The following is a 22,012-nucleotide window of genomic DNA, read 5'->3' as shown; positions in this document are numbered from 1 at the left end:
AAAAGTCAGGAACCAGCAGGATTGTATTTTTTTATCCAGCAAAGTTATTACATATGTAAATTTCAAAACGGTCAAAATTACCGTCATGGCAGTTCTAGTGTTAATTATCAAAAGTAGGCATTGTGCAGGCCTGGTTTTATTGCTTACTTATTTTTAGCCACACTGGCGGCATGGCTCTAGGGATGGCAATGTTTTTCTTTTGGCTGGTTGGTCACCACTTTGTTCCAGACTAAATTGATTTCCTTGAAATTTTGTTCAGACATTAATGTTTTCCAGAAGAATTGAATTACAGTGACTTTACTAAGCCCCCGACTTCTCTCTCTAGCATCATTTGAGGTTTTTAGTGAAATGACCCAACAACTATTAAATGGATTGCTGGACGGACACATATGTTCCCCTCCGTGAAAAACTTTGGGGATCCCTTAAGTTTTCATCTAGCTTACTCATGACGTCAAAAAAAATACCAATACTTTGGATTATGACCTGCAAAACCAATGACATCCTCAACAGCCTCTACTTCACTCTGTGTTTACTGCTAATTAGCAAATGAACTTGCTGACATATCAAACTAAAATGGTGAATAAAGTATACCTTCTAGACATTACTGTGTTAAATGCTTACATTAGCATTTAGCCAATCACATAATACTTCGTTTGAATCCTGGATTTGGTCATTTTTGCATTATATTTCGATTAGGCAGCTGACGTTGTTATTACAACATGCATTTAAGAAGATTGAACGTTATGTACCCAGAAATTGACTAAGTCTTTATCATTTGCAAAACAGATTGATTTTAATTGATACTGGTACCGAAACAATTAGAATGGAGAGGTACTACTGTATGTAGAAAGTGTAATAAAGAATAAAATTAAAGATTCTACAAAAACAACTTTTCATGCATGTTCCATATCATAAGCTTTGTTCAGCTAAGCAGTGTCCTTCAGCTTGAAGATCCTTACAGAGCCATGCCAACGAAGTTTATGATCCTTTTGGCCCTCCGTAGACATCAAGTTAACATATGGCACATAATTCACTTAAAAGAGATAAAGCTGAGGGCTATAAAATTGATCTTGACTGACACTTCACTTTTAGACCTCTTATTTCCAGAGCAGCCATGTTGTTGACCCCAGCTAGACATGGCTATCAATAATGTGGAGCAGCTTTAGGATCCCAATAGATCATACTTCAGAGTACATCAACTGCACGTTTGTTCTAAAAGTCTGATTTATGTTTCTTCACCCATGAGGAGCGTCTCTGCATCCAATGATGCAAAGTAAATTGTTTTCCAATCAATGTAAAGTAAAAAAAAAAGAAGAAAGGAGAGAGAAAAAAAAAGAAAACAGACACACAGTATTAGGAATTTGCTACATTTTTTTTATTAGAGCTTATTAGTATTCACAGTGCATTACAATGCAGCCATGTTACCAAAAAACGGTGACAACTCCCAGGCTCTCCATGCTTCTCTCCTTCCACAGCAACATACTAATTAATAAATTCTCCTTGGACAGCTATCGGCTGCGATTAGATCCTCCTCGCACCTTCCTGATGGCAAGAACAGCCGAGATAGGCTTAAATTAATTGTTTACAAGCACTACAATTTCACTAGCTTTAAGTTAAAAAAACAGGATTGTTTTAGAAAGATATTACAGGTTGTCTGTCACACATTAGCTTTGGAGCAGCCAGTAATGGCAACAGTTTTACTCTTTTTAAGATTGAATCCAGAAATGTTCTGTGTAACTAATGAAGCAGGGGACAAAATCGAATTGTCTGTTGAAGCGTCCCCATCATTAAAGATTTTGTGGCGTGAAACATTTTAGCTCTTGACCCAAGACAACACTGTTTGCCCAAAATTAGGAACAGCAGACTTAAGAAAGAAAAAAGAAGGAGGAAGAAAGAAACAAACAAAGAAGGATGGAAGGAAAAAAGGAAAGAAAGATGTAAGCAGAGAAAGAAAAAAGGGAAGACACTGAAAGACAGGAAGCAAGGGAAGAAAGAGGGCAATAGAGAAGGAATCTAAGGTTGAAGGAAATATGGGAGGAAAAAACAGAAATAAGGAAGAAAAGAAACAAGGAAAAAGAAAATCAAAGAAGGAAGGAAAAACACAAAGAAGCATAGGAAAAGAAAAGATGTGGCGTAATATGGGTAATGCACATCGCCTCGGGCAATATGATTTTCACCTATGTCTCTCTGCCAGTAGATCATCTGTCTTTGTTGTTTATGTGACAGGGTTTCTTCACAGTCGTGATTCTCAATGGCACGTGTTATATCTCACTGTTGGATCACCTCTCTGACAACAGGAACAGTGAATTTTCATGGGATTGAATCCCAAAGGATGACGACCGAAGAGCTTCAAAGTTTAAGTCTCGGGGCGAGACTAAATTTCTAAAGTTGGTTCCTCTGAACTCTGTGCTTCACGGGAGTTACCCTCACTGGATGGGTTTTCAATATGTGACTTGTGAAATGTGAAAAGCATAACAGAAGTTTGAAATGCATTTGGAGAGAAACCCCCAAGGTAAACATTTTGTCTGAAGTCAGATGAGAAACGTAAACTTTCTTCAGAGGCTCGGATTCAAGAAAGGTGGCCTCACTCTATGACACGCTTAATCAATAAATAAAAAACATAATTACAAATGTCATGTTGGGATCCATTGAGAACTAGTCCACATGACTCATTTTGCTTCCTCAACTTAACTTAGAGCAGTACTGATGAATCAGTTTCATATACAGTATCAACAATGAAATAATAATGAACAATGTGAAGAAGGTCGCTCGTAGTCACAAAGCCACAGAACGTAACATTCCAAAGTTCCCATGAGCGTTTTGCATTTACATTTTCCCTGTTGTTTTGATTTGTTTTGATCCACATCTTTACTGTTTTTGTCTCACTGATTTATCTACTTTTGCAGCAACAAGTACTTAGCAAAAAGAAAATACAGATAATATTCATTAGGGTGAGTTTTCCAACACCAAACTGCACAAATACAAAACCAAACCTCAGCATTTATAAATTATTATCATTGATATTGAAAGTGAACATTGGACATTGATCAGGTGGAAAGAAACAGGACTCCAAATGGATGCTAATGTCACTCCGTGTTAGGCAACTGTTTGCTAACATGTTTGCCATATTAAATTTATAATGTGATACTATGTCGATGTTGTGTTTTCAGCCTTTTCTGCTGCACCCAAATGTAAAGAAATTCTGTGATTTGGGATGCTACTGCTTTGCTAAAACAAACTCTGTGTGTCTTTTAACAAACAGTCTTTCCATGTTACAGTTGCTTTTACTTCCAGAAAAAAAGTCAGGAAAAGAATCCTGGTATTATTACCAGCTTTTCTTATTTCTGTCTCTGAGTCCATACACTACCAGAGGAGTGTATCCGGATTCTACCAGAAAGATTGGAGAATAACTGAGTCTCCATGCTTGAGCTCAGACTCAAACACACTAACACCCACACAGGCCATGCAATATCTTAAAGTGATGGGGAAATTGGAGCAGGCTTTGTCATTTTTAGGGGAGAGGCAGATGGTGTCCCATATTGGTCCTGATAAGAAATGGAGTAGGGTGAGTCATCTGACGGTATCGAGCGGTAGGTTTGAGGGACACGCAGCGTGTAACTCTGCCTTTGTGTGTTTGTTCCTGTGTGTCTTACCTTGGATAACGGGGAGAAGGAAAATGAAGTCCTCAGCAGGGTGGAAACAAGGGATAAAGTCTTTGTGTTGCATGTTTTCCCCATCAATGGATATAATTATGAACATTCTGTATTAACCATGTATTCTTACACTTATATAATACTTAATACTTTTATGAGACAGTGTAACCATGATACGTGAATGGCAGCATGATATAAATGTACGGAAAACATTTAATTTTCTGAGGGATGTGAACAGGTAACTTTGGAAACTAATGTGAGAGTTAGGTGACCCAGGACTCCCCAGTGACCCTAAAGAAGGGGTGAGTCTAAAAACTGGAGTTGAATATTTTGAACTTTATGCAAATGTGGGTAAAAGTCATCTAGAGGAGGCACGGTGCACAGTAATATGTTGGAAAACTAAAACAAAAAGGTGATGCTCTGGTGGGGAGACAGGAAGTCAAATGTTTAACTTCTCTGGATACATGTGTGAGGAGGAGAGGGTATTGTAGTTTCTTGGATCTCTCTTACGTCCCTTCAGGTTACAAATACAAACAAAAACAAAGTGCTGCTTGACATAAATTCACATAAACTGTTGAAGAACATCATATGTCGATTATTTGTGAGTGTAGAAACGCAGACAGCGGAGACAGTAAGGGAGGCTTTGTCGCATGATTTGTTTGACTGCAGTAGCTCTTTATCATTTGGTCAAGCAAACAATTTTGACAATCAATATACATTTGAGTCATTTGTTAAGCAAAACGGCCAAACAATAGTTATTTCAAGCTTCACAAATGTTAGGATTTGCTGCTTTTCTCTTTTTTCTATAATTCTGTATTGAACATTTTGGGGTTTTGGATTATTGGTAAAACCAAAACAAACAATTTGTTGCTGTCACCTTGGGCTCTGGAAACTTGTAATTTTTTTACTGTTTTCTGACATCTTACTGACTAAACCATTAATCAAACAAATGATCGACAGAATGATCAATAAAGAAAATATTTGCAGCTCTACATGAATGATTTTTCTACAGGGGAAGATGCTGGCACCGCATCTTCAAAACATCTTTCTGTCCATCTTTCCATCTTTTTTGGTGCACACAAATTAAAAGGAGGCTTAAAAACGGGTGGATAAATCCTACTTGGAGAGGTGGGAGTTTAAATAGTAATAAAAATGAGTACTTGTGCAAAATACTCCAAAGGTGCTGACTACATTCAGAAAGGATAAAGGATATTCCATTACATTGGCCCCAGTTTGGTTACTTTTCTAGTTTCGGCTATCTAGTCCTTCACCAGTGATTTGTAAATTCTTTTAAGTATTTTGAATTCAAGCTTGCTTTAATAAATACATCATAACTGCATTCCCTTTGTGGATGTTTAATATTTTAATTGTGGATGCATGTCTGTGTTTTAATCTGGAGTTTGTATCCACCATTGTAAGCTTTGGTGCCCTATCTTGCAGCACGTGTCTTTGCTAGTTTCAGACCAAATGCGGTTGTCAATTTCCTGTCCACCACCAACATCGTTTAAATAGCAAATGCACTTGCGCCCATCTTGCCGGTGCTGGTTTTACAGGGAGGTGCTTTCCGGGGAATTCTTTGTGTATTGCTATCTTGAGGCAGCAGAAAGTGATCGTGCCATTGACACATTGACAACATTTCTGGTCTAAAGTCAGTTACACATCATTTCACTGTTATCTTAACAGCGCTTTAGTAAAATGTGCCTAGGTTCGTGCACAGCGTCCGCACACTATGCTTGTTACACACACACACACACACACACAGGAAAACGCAGCCGCACATAAACATGCAGAAGATTATAAATACAAATATTACAATGTGAAATTGTATTATATGATTTGCTCACGCGCTTTCACTTCACGCACGAGCAGATTAGTTTCTTCTGCTGATAATATCTCCTTCCTGTTTAGCTAATCTGCCATCATAATAGCAATGTGCCACATTACAAATGTGCCTGGCTTATAAAGGGAATGGGAGATGACTCTCTGATTGGTTTATTGGTACGGCCTTTTTTTCCGCTTAAATTGTTAAAATAGGGTCCTTTAATGTTAGAGAATAGTCTTTGCTGCTTTGTGTGTATTTATTGCCCTTAATGCTGGAGAGGTTAGATTTGATTATGCATGCTGAGAGAGAGAGAGAGAGAGAGAGAGAGAGAGAGAGAGAGAAAGAGAGAGAGAGAGAGACTGACTGACTGACTGACTCACTCACTCCTCTGCCTCTGGAGAGTGCCCCTCTTTTGGTTTTTACAGCCTCACAGTTGTTTTTGTCACAACCAGAGCCCCATATGTCTGTTAGAGCAGGTCTGGCACAGCTGATCAAGGTAACAAGCCACAGCAACCATCTGGCCCCATATTTGTCAAAATGTCAGGTGGGTTTGACTCTCTGCCCTTCACATTCCTGACGCTCTCCTTTGGCATGTTAGTTGGCAGCTCATATGTACCAAGTGTGTGTGTGTGTGTGTGTGTGTGTGTGTGTGTGTGTGTGTGTGTGTGTGTGTGTGAGAGAGAGACTGTTTTTTTCTCTGAGTGACACTTGCCGACCAACTCCTACAGGGCAGCTCCAACCTTTGCTGTCATTTCAGCTACTCTGTCATTAACATCATCCTCTTTTTCTTTCTCCCCCTGCCTCCCTTTATTTCTGTCCTTCAGTCTTTTCTGTCTGTCTGTCTCTGTTTCTGACCCACTTCTTCTGTGGCTTATGCTGTCATGTTGACACATCCGGTTCAATGGTAGTCACTATTTTCTCTTCTCTCTCTCCTCTCTCTCTGACTGACCTCATGTCAGGGCGGTAACTAACTGTGCTCTGGTTTGTCACTCTGTGGTCTCGACACCACACTGTTTTCTCTCTCTACGGTCTACTGCCTGTGTCTCTGCTGCATACTTTATTTTTTTATAGGCGCATATCTACAGCACAAAGAAATTTGCTACACAGACAGTACTTCTTAGTGCGATCAATTTGTTAACAATAAGAGAAAAAATATAAAAATCACCACTTACCTTTCAGTAAGATATGGTGTGGAGTTGTTCAAACTTTGCATGTGAATTTTTATAATTAGAATCAAATGCATTCAGTTTTTTCTCTCCTGGTTTGAGTAGTCAGAATTATAATTATAATTAGTTATTCACAGTAAATCATATTGTTGTGTTGTGATTTAAAAGTGAAGCTTTCAAATCATTATACCCTTTAATTAGGAATAAAACCATAATTAGCTGTACTGGACATATTGTATGGAGTATATGGCTTAATTATTGTGATTTATCTCAACTCTTTGCAAATAAAAAGCAGTAGCCTACAATACAATATGTTCTCTTCCAACATTTTTAATTCAACGGCTCTGAACCCTCGCCACAACAACCCACTGTACTGCTGTTTCACTTTTTATTTCCATAAGGACATCTCGGCCCAGATCCCAGCAATAAAACAAAAGTTACTATACAGTTATTGGGAGTGCTGTCCTGTACTTATTTACTCATAAGAAATTGTTCTAGCTCAGTTGAGTAACATATCATAACCGGCTGATGTGTTGTTGTTGCCCTGATCTGCGTCTATCGGGTAAACTGAGGCGGAATAGTAAATGAATTGCCCGGCGTGGCCCGGCCTTTCACTTTATTTGTGAGCTCCTCTGTGTCCAGACTGCCAGAAAGTCATTACAGCAAATTAGTTATTCTGGCCTCCTGCCAACTCTGTCACACTCTTGCTTCCTTCTCCCTTTGTGTTCTGTGCCAAGCTCTCATAAAGCAGGAAACATGCTGCTGCGAATATGATTGAAGACTGTAAGGTTATGAATTAGATATACATAGCCTGGTGTGTTTTTGTGTGTGCATGTTTGACTGCAGTATCTAATCAAGCTTTGATGAGCCTCCTGTTGCCCAGGTGGCAGGGAAATGAAGGGATCATCACCTTTATTAAGAACGCACGGTGAAGTGCATTTAGTCACAAATGTTCATACAGGCTCAAATGAACACAATAGCTCTCTATTGCCTTTTCTCTCTCATGTGTTTTTTATGACTGTTTACTGTTGCCACAATTTCTTTCCTCCCAACACATATGCTCATACGCAGACACAGAGGAAGCCACGCACACACTCACATGCATTCAACTCAATCTCCATTAAGTGAGATAAGGTGACATCTCTCTCTACCTCTCTCGTGGTCTCTCTTTCCCTGCACTGACTGACCGAGCCAAATGATAGGATGAGAGGCCCCACCTCCGTCTATCTGCAGGGGACTGATAAATCCTCTTGCACACACACACAGAAACACACACACACACACACACACACACACACACACATTGACACTCAAAATGTGTGCACTGTGATACACACACTACGTTGAAATACACACACTGGCTCACTGTGATGGTGACAATCATTCAAGCAGAGCAATGGCTGGGCCTTAATCCATTGCTGAATCCATGGCAACAGTACAACTGTGAGTGTGAGTGTGTGTGTGTGTGTGTGTGTGTGTGTGTGTGTGTGTGTGTGTGTGTGTGTGTGTGTGTGTGTGTGTGTGTGTGTGTGTGTGTGTGTGTGTGTGTGTGTGTGTGTGTGTGTGTGTGCGTGCGTGCGTGTGCGTGCGCTGACCAGGAGAAAGTTATATGTTCATCACACACACTCACAGAGGGAGCAGCGATGGATTTATCTGGTGATACTCAGATATGGCCGGGGTTAATTGGTTTTCAGAGGGCACATAGAGAAAGAGGGAAACTGATACTGACCAGATTACTGAAGACACACCAGGGAAGCACTGCCAGAGACAGAAAGAACAAGAAGCATGAGAGGAGAGAAAATAAAAGAAAGTGATGACATGAACAGGAAGTGTAGAGAGGTGGAATATGTACCTTTTACTTTGGGAGTAGAGGAGAAGTCATGGATTGAATAGAAGAGGCAACAATGAAAAATGTGATTGGACACAGCAAATGTTTCCTTTCTTTGTTTTTTGTGTTGTTCAAGGCCTTTTAAGCTAATTGTCCCACCTCTTAAATTGACATCATACTTTAACTCTGTATTGATTTAAGTTTGGATGCGAAGAGTTTGAATTAAAGCCAGTTCTAAAATTGACAAAACAGTTTTACCTCAAAGTCCATTAAGTGGTTGTTCTGAACCTTTTGGATCACAATGATCATGGTACAGGATCCTTATCAGCACATGGAGTTTGCTCAGATATTGTGGAATTATAAATATGACTAAATGCTTCAAAACAGCTACTAAATGGACCTTAATGTGAAATTGTTTTGTCAACCGCTTGGTCCAGTTTTTTACATGTTGTTGCCCGTCTCACACTTACCTAACTTGCTGTCATCGCAATTATAAAGTCATAAAATGGCCAAATATGCATTAAGAAAGAGTAACGGCCTTACATTGTTCTCCCCCACTAAATCTTTATCAGATTTATTTTGTATCACTATAAACTTCTGAAATGGTCGCAAAGGCAGTTGTGTTATTACTATGTTTTACAAAGTAAAAAGCACCATGTTGCGGCAGTCATTTACGATCTCATTCTTCACTTTCTCTTGTTGTTTCTGTGTTGTTGTGTAATAATGTGTTGCACCAAAACTCCCAAAAAACGTCAGCTACCACTTGCAGAGCAGGTTAGAGTCAGACTGGGTTGCAGGGGATTTAAAATGTGGTATTGATATTTGAGAAAAATGTAAATGAATAAGTGGATCCAAGTGTAATGCCATCACAACAAACATTGTTAGTAGTAGGACATTCTGTGCCTACTTATACAGCATTGCTGCACCATCTTGCTTTAACATTCTTATTCTCTTCACCAGAAAATTAGTTTTCCAGCTAAGTTAGTTTATTAATATTATTCTCTTAACCAGAAAATTAGTTTTCCAGCTAAGTTAGTTTATTAAATAAATATACATCTTCTCAGTGTCATTAGTTCACTTACAGGTATATAACTTATCGTGATCCAGAGTGAAGGTAAAAAAAAAATCTAAATGATGCACAAAGATGTGCTGCTTCAATCAATCTCATTTTTATTGATGAGACAAGGCTTTTTGTCTCTTGAAAGCTTCGACTTTACGAACTTCACTTGAATGGCAGTGGGAAATCCACTGCTATCATAAGTGGTATTTTATTCAAAAGTATTTTATTTAAAAGAGGGGCAGCAACGAGGAGAGGTCAATGAGAACATGATAAATGAGTTTTAATGCTGGGTGGAAACGGCTCTAGTAGTGGCTCCTAAACAGCAAAGCCAAAGTGGTTTTAGTGTGGGTGGGTTTGAGAATCAATGAATATGTTTACATGCTCATCAATATTCCACTATTATTCAGAATATGACAATATTCCGAATTTGATACAGGTCATAGAAACTGCATGTATTTTTTGTTTAAATATTCTGCATAAGGCCTTTCTCCAAATATAGCATTTTCCGAGACATGTGGGATATTCAATATTATTTGGGTATAAGCGGCATTCTTTCGAAATTCAGCGCATTCAGAATACACGTCTCAAACTAATTAGTAATTACTGATTCATTACTAGTTTTGTGCCGCTCAGCAGCAGAAATAACTCATTAAGCGATGGTCAGTGTGATCAAATCACGGGGCCCTTAAATGTTACCAAAGTGTTCTCATGATTTGTTTCTTTAAAAAATTACTCTTTTTGTAGTAAGTTTCATAAAAATTACACATGGCATGGTATATCTAGCAAGTCTAGTTCCCCTTGACTTGGCTTTTTTCAACCATAGCTATCAGTTTTTTGAAATTCTAATTCCATAATAACTTTCTGTTGAGATCCCCTGCTTTGTTTAAAAGGCAGTGAGAATGTTGGAAGGTCATGTTTCAGATTAATGCCTCTATTTCTCTGAGTCAGCAACAGGTTTTCAAGGCCAGAATTTACCAGAATTTACAAGCCTTTACTTTGCTGTGAAATGTCCGTAGAGCTGACGTGACTTTCACTTTCCATGACATTTGACAGGGATGAATGCAGGGGCTTTTCTAACACTCTCAACTTTTTGAAAAAATAGTTTTAATTGCCCATTTGAGAGAGCTGAGATATGTGTCATGAATACTTAAGAAGAACTCCCAAAATATGATGGCAGTTGTTTTTTAAAGTCAGTTTTATCTTTGTGTTTGTTTAGAATCTAAAAATCAGCGAAATTGACAATTAACCATCTAAACTTTAGATGGTTAATTGTCAATTCGCTGAAGTTGATAACTAACTGCAGATGGTCCCAACCTCATCACTGCAACTTTTGGAGGATAGGTGAAATCTTTCCCATCACGACTGACTAAACACACATTTTACTTAGCAGTGTCCTGCCTCACACACACTGTTGAACACATTACAGGGAGCTGCCAACAACCACAACAGGGGTGCGTTACAGTCACAGTTTCCTGCTGCCTGTCACTGAGCTGCTGGGGTGGAGTAACTGGACCCTCTGATGGCAGATGATGAGTGTTTTCCATTCAATTACCCAACCCACATTTTCCCAGGTACCCAGTGATTCACCCCAGCAGTTTCCAGTCAGAAGTGTGTTTTACCAGCTGCTGCCTGCACTTAGTTGTCAGCTAAAAGGTCTCGCTAGAGCCAAACTTTGTCTTATTTTCACTTCATTGTTTTACATGTTTTAGCATGTTTTATGACATTATTTTAATATGGCAACAATCTGTTTTAATCAGCATAATTTTCAACTGGAACAGGCAGCTAATCCTAACCCTAACTCAGCGAAAAAGCTTACATAATTTCACTGCACAGTTACTGTTAGCGACAAGCTGGTGAACACAGTGGAGCATTTAGCAGCTAAAGAGCCATATATTTCCCTCAGGAGTTACTGTGGTAGAGACCAAATCTGAGTTAGAAAGAAAAGTGGATATTTGACTTTCTCAGGTAACCTGAAGCACAACTCCAAATGGATGATAATGTTGTTCTGTAAATGGTGAATGTGTAAATAGGTAACACTTTTCTAGCACTTTTACAGTATCAAAAAAAGTATGTTGATAGTATGTCAGTGCACCTTTTGCCCTTCCCACAGTGGCCCAAACAAATATATTTCTGGTTTAAAATGCCCGTATTATGCTTATTTTCATGTTCATAATTGTATTTTAAGGTTGTACCAGAATTGGCTTAAATGGTTTCATTTTCAAAAAAACACCATATTTTTCTTGTACTGAACATTGCTGCATATCCCGTTTTCAGTCTGTGGCTTTAGGTCTCTGTTTTAGGTACAGAATGAAACCTCTTACTTATCTTTGTTATCTACCGCACATTTGCAGTAGCTAGGTAAGAGCACAGCAGCTAGATAACTGTTTCTCCAACTTTGGTCAGTACAAGGTAGGATTGGCTGGGAGACTTTTTCTAAACAAGGGCGCACTTGTGGAATACCTGCCTAACAAGGACATGTAAGTAGTTCATTTGTAGATTATAGTGAACTAGTTTGAGGATAAAAATAAAACTGCCTTTTCCCTTTTCCAGAAACCCGTATCTCACCTCAAAACATGCTTGAAATGTCATTACAATTTCTATGTGCAGTGATTCCTTCCAAGTAATCCCAGCAAATCTGACTGCAGTAGATGTGAAGAAAGGCGTGTTTTCACTAGTGTGGACTTCACTGGAAAACAGGAAAAAAAGAAGTATGTGCACTGGTTGAATTAACACAACGTTTATGCCTTTCTGTCACATCTACAGCAGTCAGATTCGCTGTGTTCACTTGGAAGGAATAACTGCACATGGGTAGGCACTTTTAAAGACATTTTGAGCATGTTTTGAGGCTAAAAACAAGTTTAAAACTTGCCCCTGTTTAAGCCAGCTAACGCTAGCAGGAAGATAACACGGTGTAGGCAGCACTGATTGTTTTCATTTTTCTTGCTACTGACAGCACTGCAAATTTACTGACAACAGAGCTATGTGTTAAAATCGACCCAAATTCCCCTTTAAAGGTACAGATGAGAAGTTCAAGCTGAAACGTTGCTGAAGAAAATGTGACAGTGCTGTGGGCTGCTGTTATACTTCAACCCATTAAGATCACCCTTGGGTGACTTGATCTTTGATTTGGATATATACAGATCCAAAGAAGGATATGGGATATTAACAGATAAATCAGTGTCAAGCAACTGAACATGTTTTCAGAACAGCAGTTAGGTTTACAGTTTACAGCATCCGAAGATTTAGACCACAATTGAGACCCCATGCTCATATGCAAAGGCAGACTGCATACTGTATTATGGGTCCAGCATGATCAAAACCGAATGGAGCAGAAATGTCCTTGAAAGTTAAAAGATGACTGTGAAATTGCAATGTGGAGCCAAAAATCGCCGCCTGCTTAATCGGAGTACCCTTTCCGCATTTCACCCTGTCAACATGTAATTTGTTGATTTGTCAAATTTCGCACATGAACAGTTTTACAGTCTCCTGTGAGCCACTGTAGGCAAATTGTGCAGTTTTTGTCTAGTGCATTTTGGGTGAGAAAAAATGGACTAAAAACAACAGCCTAAAGCAGGAGGGGGGAAGAAACTGAAAAATTCAGCAGGCAGCAGGGGAAAATGCAGAGTCCACAGAAAACACTGCATCAACAAAATAAAAACAAGTAGTGGGAAATAAACTTGTTTGAACATAGAGGTAGGCAGGGCATTAAGGGCAACTACCAGAGGGGACGGTGTTGTACAGTACAGACGTGGCAGGTTTGGGCAAACAGTCTTTTCAGTCAGAGCCACCCGCTATCCTGGAATTGTCTTCCTATATTGAATAAAGAGAGCACACTAACTAACTTATCTTTAAACATAAACTTAAGAGATGGCTTAAAGCATCCAAACTAGAATAATGAGTAATCCTACTACCTAACCTCTGGTACTGCGTTTACATACGCTTTGTTTTAACGTATACACGTTTCTGCTATTTTTGTAATGTATTTTATTGTGTTGTATTGTCTTGCATTGTAGTGCTTCCTGAAGCCTTTTATTAATATTATTAGACCAATAATTTGTAATAACCTGCCCAGGTTTTAGCTTTTAAATTGTTGATATATCAATAGTCAGTTTAAATAACCATCCATCCATCCATCTTCGTCCGCTTATCCAGTATCGAGTCACGGGGGCAGCAGCTCCAGCAGGGGACCCCAAACTTCCCTTTTCCGAGCCCCATTAACCAGTTCTGACTGGGGGATCCCGAGGCGTTCCCAGGCCAGGTTGGAGATATAATCCCTCCACCTAGTCCTGGGTCTTCCCCAAGGCCTCCTCCCAGCTGGATGTGCCTGGAACACGTCCCTAGGGAGGCGCCCAGGAGGCATCCTTACCAGATGCCCAAACCACCTATGATTACTGTTGACTCCTTTCAACACAAAGTAGCAGCGGCTCTACTCCGAGCTCCTCACGGATGACTGTGCTTCTCACCCTATCTCTAAGGGAGACGCCAGCCACCCTTCTAAGGAAACCCATTTTGGGCACTTGTACCCTGGATCTCGTTCTTTTGGTCATGACCTAGCCTTCATGACCATAGGTGAGGGTAGGAACAAAAACTGACCGGTAGATCGAGAGCTTTGCCTTCTGGCTCAGCTCTCTTTTCATCCCAATGGTGTGATAAATTGAATGTAATACCGCACCCGCTGCACCGATTCTCCGACCAATATATCGCTACATTGACTCCTTACTCGCAAAAAAGAACCCAAGGTATAAAAAATCATTCAGTTTAAATTGTTAAATAAAATAAAACCCAACAAAATGCAGTTTAAATAACTATACCTACCCACTTGCTTACAAGCATGAAAACTACTGTATCCATCAATCCCATTTCCTCTGTACACCCACAATGGCCCGTCTGATATAATGGCTGTCAGTTTACCTCACATCCTGCAAGTCATGTGATATTGCTTATAAGGGAAGATGTAGAGCCATAAGACATGAAGCCGAGACGCTGGGAAGTTCAAACACTGACGTCTTATTAAAATAATAGACATTGACCGCAATATTGCTTGAGGCTATAGTAGCACAAAAAGAAAGCTTGGTTTTGATTCATCTGCAGGGACATAACAGAGACATCTAGTGAGAAAATCCAGTGGAAAAAAAATAACATAGTGTAATATACTTATTAGGTTTATTTTTGCCGGACACACAGTGTTTTGTCCTAGATCCCAAGAACCACTGAAATGTTCCAAAATATATAAGCTGTTGATGTTGCTGCCCTTAGCTTCTGGTCAGACATTGGCCATATTTTCCTCCAAACCACTTACCACATGTTATTTATATGATTTCCACCTCCCGAACAGACTGTTGTTCAAAAACAGATAGATGACCACATTAGCTGGTATTTGAAGCCTTAGTGGATTTGTGACAATAGATCTTTTTAAGTTACCTGCACAGGGGATTATGCTCTCAAATCTCAGGTATTAGTGGGTTTACCAGGGGGATTACCCATTGTATTTGATTCACGCTTGGTCCAAAAAGATAATGCACCAGTGTGGAAATAATTGTACCTCCCAATAAAAACTTTATCCTGAACCAAAGTAAAGACAGGTAGCACATGCGTTAATCATCTCAGAGATTATCTGTGCTGTTAAAACTAGGTGGTTTTCTATAAATGGCCAAGGAACATGTGACTGCAGAAAATTAGTAACTGTTGTTTATTGTTCTTCTACGTACTGAGACATTCATCAAACTGGGTCTTTTTTATGAGAAATGAAGCTTTGCACTGGGACAACAAGTCCGATTTGCATGGAAATCTACATTTTTCAAAGTAAATACAGCCAATGTCTTTGTAGCTCACTGTTGTTACTGTTAAAAAAAGCCCCCAATTGCTCACACCATCAAATCTTGATCAAATTCTTCAAAAGGTCCTAAAATGAAGAGCAATTTGACAAATGTTCACAATCACATGTTCAGTACTCATTAACTACTGGATCATAAATAGTTGGCTTGTTACTTTTGCTATTTACTCATCTACTACTTTACTCATCTAATTTAAAACCTTGCTGGACGTGACATTTACTTTCTCTTAAACAATTAACCTGAAGTAACAGGAATAAAACATTGCAATTTTAGCTGCACATTTTGAGTGTGTTATTGTTTCCTGTAAATGGAACAACCCTTGTATATACATGTGATATAATGAACATATCCATTGTTTAAAATCACATTCAAAAAGAGGCAAATCCTCACTTGAGGCCATTTGTACTAAAAGAAACGGACTAGTTGTACCATAAGTTAATAAAAGCTTTTCCTGAGGGGAAATTGTCTTGACGACTTAGTCTGTAAATGCATGTGCCAGGTACTGACAGTACAAAGAGTTTGACTTTCTATTTCCCTCCACATCTATTGCTAAAGAGTGTCGGGTTTCACAGTAGCTTCACTTTTTGCTCACTTACCTCCCTTAAGCTTGACAAGGATTTCAGCCAAGGCACAAGGCCTCTGCAGAAAGACATATAAAATAGATTGTACATTATTTAATTAATACTGGCCATAAATATTAACCTCGACTATCTTACATAGATTGTGCTGCTTGGCAAGAATGCATTTATCTTAGCCAAAGTGTTGAAACTGGGCCATGATGCAGTTATTCACTGCAGCAGCGAAAACCTTTCACAATACCTTTAGCAATAATACAGACCAGCACTACAGACACTAAATACTAATGAACTCTGAAAACTGAACTGACAACGTGTTTAGCTGAAAATTCTGGTATATTTCAATCTGGGTCCTTTAACTATTCTGCCCATTCTGACTACAACTTTGCCATTTGTTATTGAGATTTCGGGAAACACACCTCTGGCAAAGTATTTACAAGTTAAACTAATATATATAATTTCAAATGGCTGTATCTGAGCCAAAACTTGCATAAACACACAATGAATTAGCTGTTTTTTCTAGTTGCATGAGGATCACCTTACAGTGCAAACCAGCTAAACAAGCTAGCCATACATTTCCTGTTCGTCACAGCAATACGCGCACATTTAAGATTCGTTCTTTCATATATAGCATGAATCTACTTCAACGGAGGTAACAGATGTTACAAAAAATTATTGACCGCATTTGGCTTGGTCTGACTCATATTCTCATTGTTTATGGGAACAGTGATTGTATTTTAAGCATCCCATTTTTGTTTCCATACAGTATAATGAAAATGCTTCATATTCATTGCCAGTGTTAATTCTACTTCTCTTTCAGGGTCCTTTCAATATCATCTTTAACTCTTGTATTATTCTTCATTTAAACTTGGCAGTGGCAGATTGAATGCTCATTGTTTGTTATAGAAAGAGAGCTTTGGTATCTGTTGACTAGTTCATTGAAGATGTTACTGATGTTGCACATCCTGAATCTGTGATTTTGAAAATGACACGTTCCAAGCTATTAAACTTTATTCACAAGCAGATGACGTGCTGATGAAGGGACGTTATCTGCCCTCCTCATCTACTTATATAAAAACAATGAAACTGATCCTTCTTCTTGGGTTTTCTTGCAGTTGGGTGAGGACACCTTCAACCGTGCCAAGTTGTTGAACGTTGGATACACGGAGGCTATGAAGGAAGCAGAGTACGACTGCTTCATCTTTAGTGACGTGGACCTGATTCCAATGGACGACCGCAACCTCTACCACTGCTACGACCAGCCAAGGCACTTCGCCATCGCTATGGACAAGTTTGGCTTTAGGTGAGGGGATGGTTTTCAACTTGGTGTATGATTTTAGCGCTGACAAGGGACCATGGTACCCAAATTCTTAGCATAACTTTCTACTTGCAAATCTCGATGCTTAGGTACACTAAAAACTAAACTGTGCGCATATAATAAAAATCCGTTCCCTCGTTTTATAATCCGACGGCACCGAGACACTACCTTATTTAATCCTTTAATTAATAAACATGTTTGTGTCGTTGTTGTAGTTCATAGATGGTCCCTAAGCACTCGTCTTACCGCCATCTCACCGTCTCATCGGGCGCTCGAAGAGACAATCTTATTTCTTCAGGTTGGAGGACAGCTTGTTATGATGAAAATGAGTTTGTAGCTCGTTGTTAATATTAATACGTTAGAGAAGACGCGTCGTTTGTGATTTAATGACAGTTCGCTATAGAGCCATTGATCCCGGAAGTTTGAATCTGTGAATATCTTTCTAACTTTGCTCAGCTGACCCCAGGTGGGCTCCGTAGATAGCTTATAGACACACACTACAGGTAATTTTACCTTGAAGGAGGTTTTTCCAGGTGAGTTCAGCAAACGGACTTTCCACTCAAGGTATTACAATATATCCCTTCATATTTTCCACAAAAGTAGAATTTAAATATGCAATTGGCTGCCTAGCATGAACATAATTAGAGATGGGCTACAGTCTCTTTTCTGACAGACAACAGACAGAGCAGTATTCAATTTGACTGAATCTAATCAGTCTTGGAAATCCTTGTCTGAAGCTTAAATTAGCAGTTCACAGCTGCCAATTTTAATTTGGTCATACTTCTGTAGTCCTAACAAGAGCACACAATACAAAATGTCTAGTGACAAGTTTTTTGTTTGCGTGAGTGGAAGGTCACAGGATTGATTTCAGTTAATTGCTGATGTAGAAATCACATCATTGTAGAAAACTGGTTCCCAAGGTCAAAGTTGTCTGAGTCAGCCTAAAAACGTTTTAGTTTGGCGGTTTTAGCATTTAGGAAGCTTTCAAATTAAAGGGAGAAAGTCAGCAAGCGACAAACAAATAAAGCACAATTGACATGTTTGGATTTATCATGTGGAGTGGGAGTAATGCCATCAATAGGGAGGGTTGGGAACTGGTGGAGAGGCGCCAGTTCACCTCCTTGGCACTGCCATGGTTTCCTTAAGCAAGGCACCGAACCCCTACTGCTCGGGTGCTCATCTCTGACATATCTCCATGGCTGCATATATAGGTCCTGAGCTTGTGTGTGTATTTCAGGCCTGTGTGTAAGAAAGAAAGAAAAAATACCAACCTTGCGAGTAAATTATTGTATTTTGGTGTCATTTCAGGAAGAAATATAAAAGCAGCATATGTTTTTTGGGATAAATGGTGAAAACATTGCCAGCGAAAGTTAGGTTGCATCAAGTTATTTCCCATTACCTTAGCACCTCACACAACACCTGACAAGCTCTCTGAGCCGGATGGGGTCACCTTAAAGTCCATTTCACAGCATGGCCCAGCCCACTTCAAACCTCAAAGAAAAGCACAAAAATACAAAAAACTAACATTTATTTGTCATGTAGAATAACCCAAACTGTTCCAACTTTGGCATCAAATGTTTGTGTTTGTTCAGGACCCCAGCCTTTATAGAAAGAAGCTGATTAAGGGTTAGTTGCAGTTTGTTTGGATAGCTATTACTATTTTACAGAATGAAATGAGGACAATAAGTTTTGGGGGGTATTTTTCCTACATTTTGTCCTTAATGCTTGAGTGTGTAACTTTTTGATAATAATAAACGGCCGATACATTCAAGCCATTGCCAAATGAATTGCTGCAAAGCTAATTAAGACTATCAGCTATCAACACTCTCTGTATTTCTCAATATGGCTATGTTTAGAAGATTATGTCCGATTTTCCAACTCAAAAACTGGAGTGAAGATAATGACCTCTTCTAAAGATTCCATCATCTTTTTTAATCCTCCTTGACTACTAGCAACTGCATGGAGGAGGAGTGGAGGTGGTGCGCGATCATGGAAGGCTTTATCATTTGAATGTGTTGACAGTGTTGTTGTCAATACTTAGAATTCTTCATGGGGGACACAGAAACGACACACTATAGCTCTAAATGGACATCATAAAATGATTGACACATATACATAATGCCTGTATCTCAGTAGTAAATTATTTGACAATGAATATCACACTTCTCTCAGGAAATAATCAAACAGATATGGATTTTATGGAGTCAAAACTGTTAATTTTCTTTCTAGCAAGACTTTGAAAAAATATAATTGATCAATCAAGTTCTCAAGAAAAACAATGCGGTTATTCAAATCTCTGGTTAGACCCCAGGCACTTGTCATGACACTCGCAGCCGACATCCGTCCCACTCCACTGGTCTAAGAGGAAAAAAAATTAAAACGCCTGTTTGTCTTCTTTTGTCCACTGTCTACACACACACACACACACACACACACACACACGCACACACACGCACACACACGCTATTCAAGCTGACTCTTCAAGGTAATTGGACTTAAAGCTGGAGGGCTAGTTTCTAAATTTCCAGGTCTCCTGGTGATAGCCATCCAAATTGGGCTCCTTTTTGAAAAACTGAACAAATGCACTTTTTTTGTCTGAAATTCAATTCTTTGACAAAGAAGCAACATGTAGCTGAGCACAGAGTTGAGGCTGCCAATATTCCTTCTGCACAAGAGTTCTTGTTTGTTTAGGCAATTCTAACATATATTCTATTCATTCACTGCTTCTCCCCTCTCCCACCTTTTCTCCTTTCCTCGTCAATCCCCATCTCCTCCTGTCCCTCCTCCTGCAGGCTGCCCTATGCAGGGTACTTTGGAGGAGTTTCAGGCCTCAGTAAAAAACAGTTTCTGAAGATCAATGGCTTTCCCAACGAGTACTGGGGCTGGGGTGGTGAGGACGACGACATCTACAACAGGTAACCATGGAAGGACGTAACACGAGCTGCTGGTTCTGCCCCGTATTTCTTAACCATTAAAGTGTGTAATGTGACATTATCTTACCTGATATATTTCTTTTTAATTTGCAATAATTCAAAAAAGCAGTTTTGCATATTTCTCCTTTCGACAGGTGCGTCGGAAAAGGTAAAGGTTACCAGTCACACTTGTTGAAGAAGTCTCGCACACTGTCCATTACACATGCAAATACTTTATTTCACAACTTTTTGATCACACAAACCTTCCTCAGGTGAATTTGCCATAATGCAAGTAATATTTTTACAGGTAAGGAAAATCACGTATTAGTCAATATTAAAAACCATCCATCCATATGGTTTATTAGAATTTTGCAATGAGTTCAGCACACAGAAAAAAAGTAATATATCATCTGTCTGGGTTATGTTTGTTAGTCTGTTAGGAACTCAAACTCCATGTCAGACCATGAACTGCCCCCCCCCCCACACACACACACACACACACACAACCTATTAGTTTAGCTTCCACTGGCAGTACAATATGGTGAAACCAAGTCTCTCAACTAAAAGTGACACTTAAGTTCCTCATGAAGTGTATGATTAATTGTAATTGGTTATAGAAGTAGAATGATTAGCAAATAAATTATTAGTTTGAAGTACTTCAGTCAGTTTTTAACGACTTCCTCAAGTTCACTGATAATATTACTGTGGAGGTGTGTTGCATAGAATCTGGGAGAAGAGTATCCATTTGACAGGAAGACAGAAAGATGACTTAAGACGGCTTAAGTGAACCACTTGCAGAGCTATTAGTTTAATTTATCGTCTACTCAGACGGTTGTTTGGATTGAAAATTGTTGAATTACCTGGTGAACTGATGATCTGAATATTAATGAATGATTGATTATACATGAATGATTATATTTACGACAATGCACAGTCATCCATCTGTGCATGGCACTACTGGAACAAAATAATCACAAAGGCTGAACAAAATAAATAATATGGAGGACCAGGTCTACCATATTTAAGAATAAATAAAGAAAGAAATAAATGCTCAATAAATAAATAGGCATACAATTAATTGCCCCCAAAAAATACAATGAACAAATAAATGTAGGTTTAAATTAAATTATACAGTGAGACATAAATGTATATATCTCTTTTAATTAGCTTCTTTATATATTTACCTTTGTATTAATTACCTTATTTATTTATTGTCCGTTATAATCTTCAACTTTATTTAGTAATTACCTATTTTTTAAATGTATTTATTTCTGTGTGTGTTTAATTTTTTGGTCTGTTTTATTCTTCCTTTACATTTCTACCCTATTTATTTTCACCCCTGGTACTTATTTCTACCTGTCACTTTTACATTTCTGTATGCATTTCTACCTCATTAATGCAAATGAGGAGGGGCGGGTCTTAAGGGGCCAACTTCTGCCCATTGGTTGGTCAGCATTTCACTGCACGGTGGAATTTACATGCCACCGGCCACACACACAACAAAGATGGCTACCTACGGTGTAGTTGTCAGTGAGCTGAGGCCTTTAGCAACTGTTTTTGAAAACAATGCTAACGTTATAAGTATTGACTTTATCATTTTTCATTTAGGCGCTCTGACAGAACGTGTGTTGCAGTTAACGGCACACATGGACACAGATGTCGACAATGTAGTTTTTCAGAATCTGGAGGAAGCGGCCTATCTTCTTAACTCGGTCGCTAACGTTAATCACACACCAGGGATAGCTGGTCGCCCTGCTTCTATGATGCCTGTGGACGCCGTGGAAGGACTTCTACATGCGGGTTTGCCTGTTGGTGCCATTGCAAGGCTTTTTGGAGTCAGCGAA

At 39.0% G+C, this 22,012-nt stretch overlaps 1 protein-coding gene across 1 annotated transcript in view; it reads left to right on the top strand.

The window, feature by feature from the left end:
- The window catches only part of b4galt2 (UDP-Gal:betaGlcNAc beta 1,4- galactosyltransferase, polypeptide 2), a 142,618-nt gene that overhangs the window by 95,370 nt on the left and 25,236 nt on the right, over positions 1-22,012 (top strand). The window contains exons 5-6 of the mRNA XM_034887810.1: positions 17,054-17,241; positions 20,049-20,171. Of these exons, the coding sequence (XP_034743701.1) occupies positions 17,054-17,241; positions 20,049-20,171 (311 nt within the window). The remainder of the gene's footprint in view (positions 1-17,053; positions 17,242-20,048; positions 20,172-22,012) is intronic.

Source organism: Etheostoma cragini, chromosome 12 (genome assembly GCF_013103735.1).
Source record: "Etheostoma cragini isolate CJK2018 chromosome 12, CSU_Ecrag_1.0, whole genome shotgun sequence".
Taxonomy (NCBI): domain Eukaryota; kingdom Metazoa; phylum Chordata; class Actinopteri; order Perciformes; family Percidae; genus Etheostoma; species Etheostoma cragini.
The sequence above is the reverse complement of the archived record's forward strand: the minus strand, read 5'-3'. Positions and strand labels throughout refer to the sequence as shown.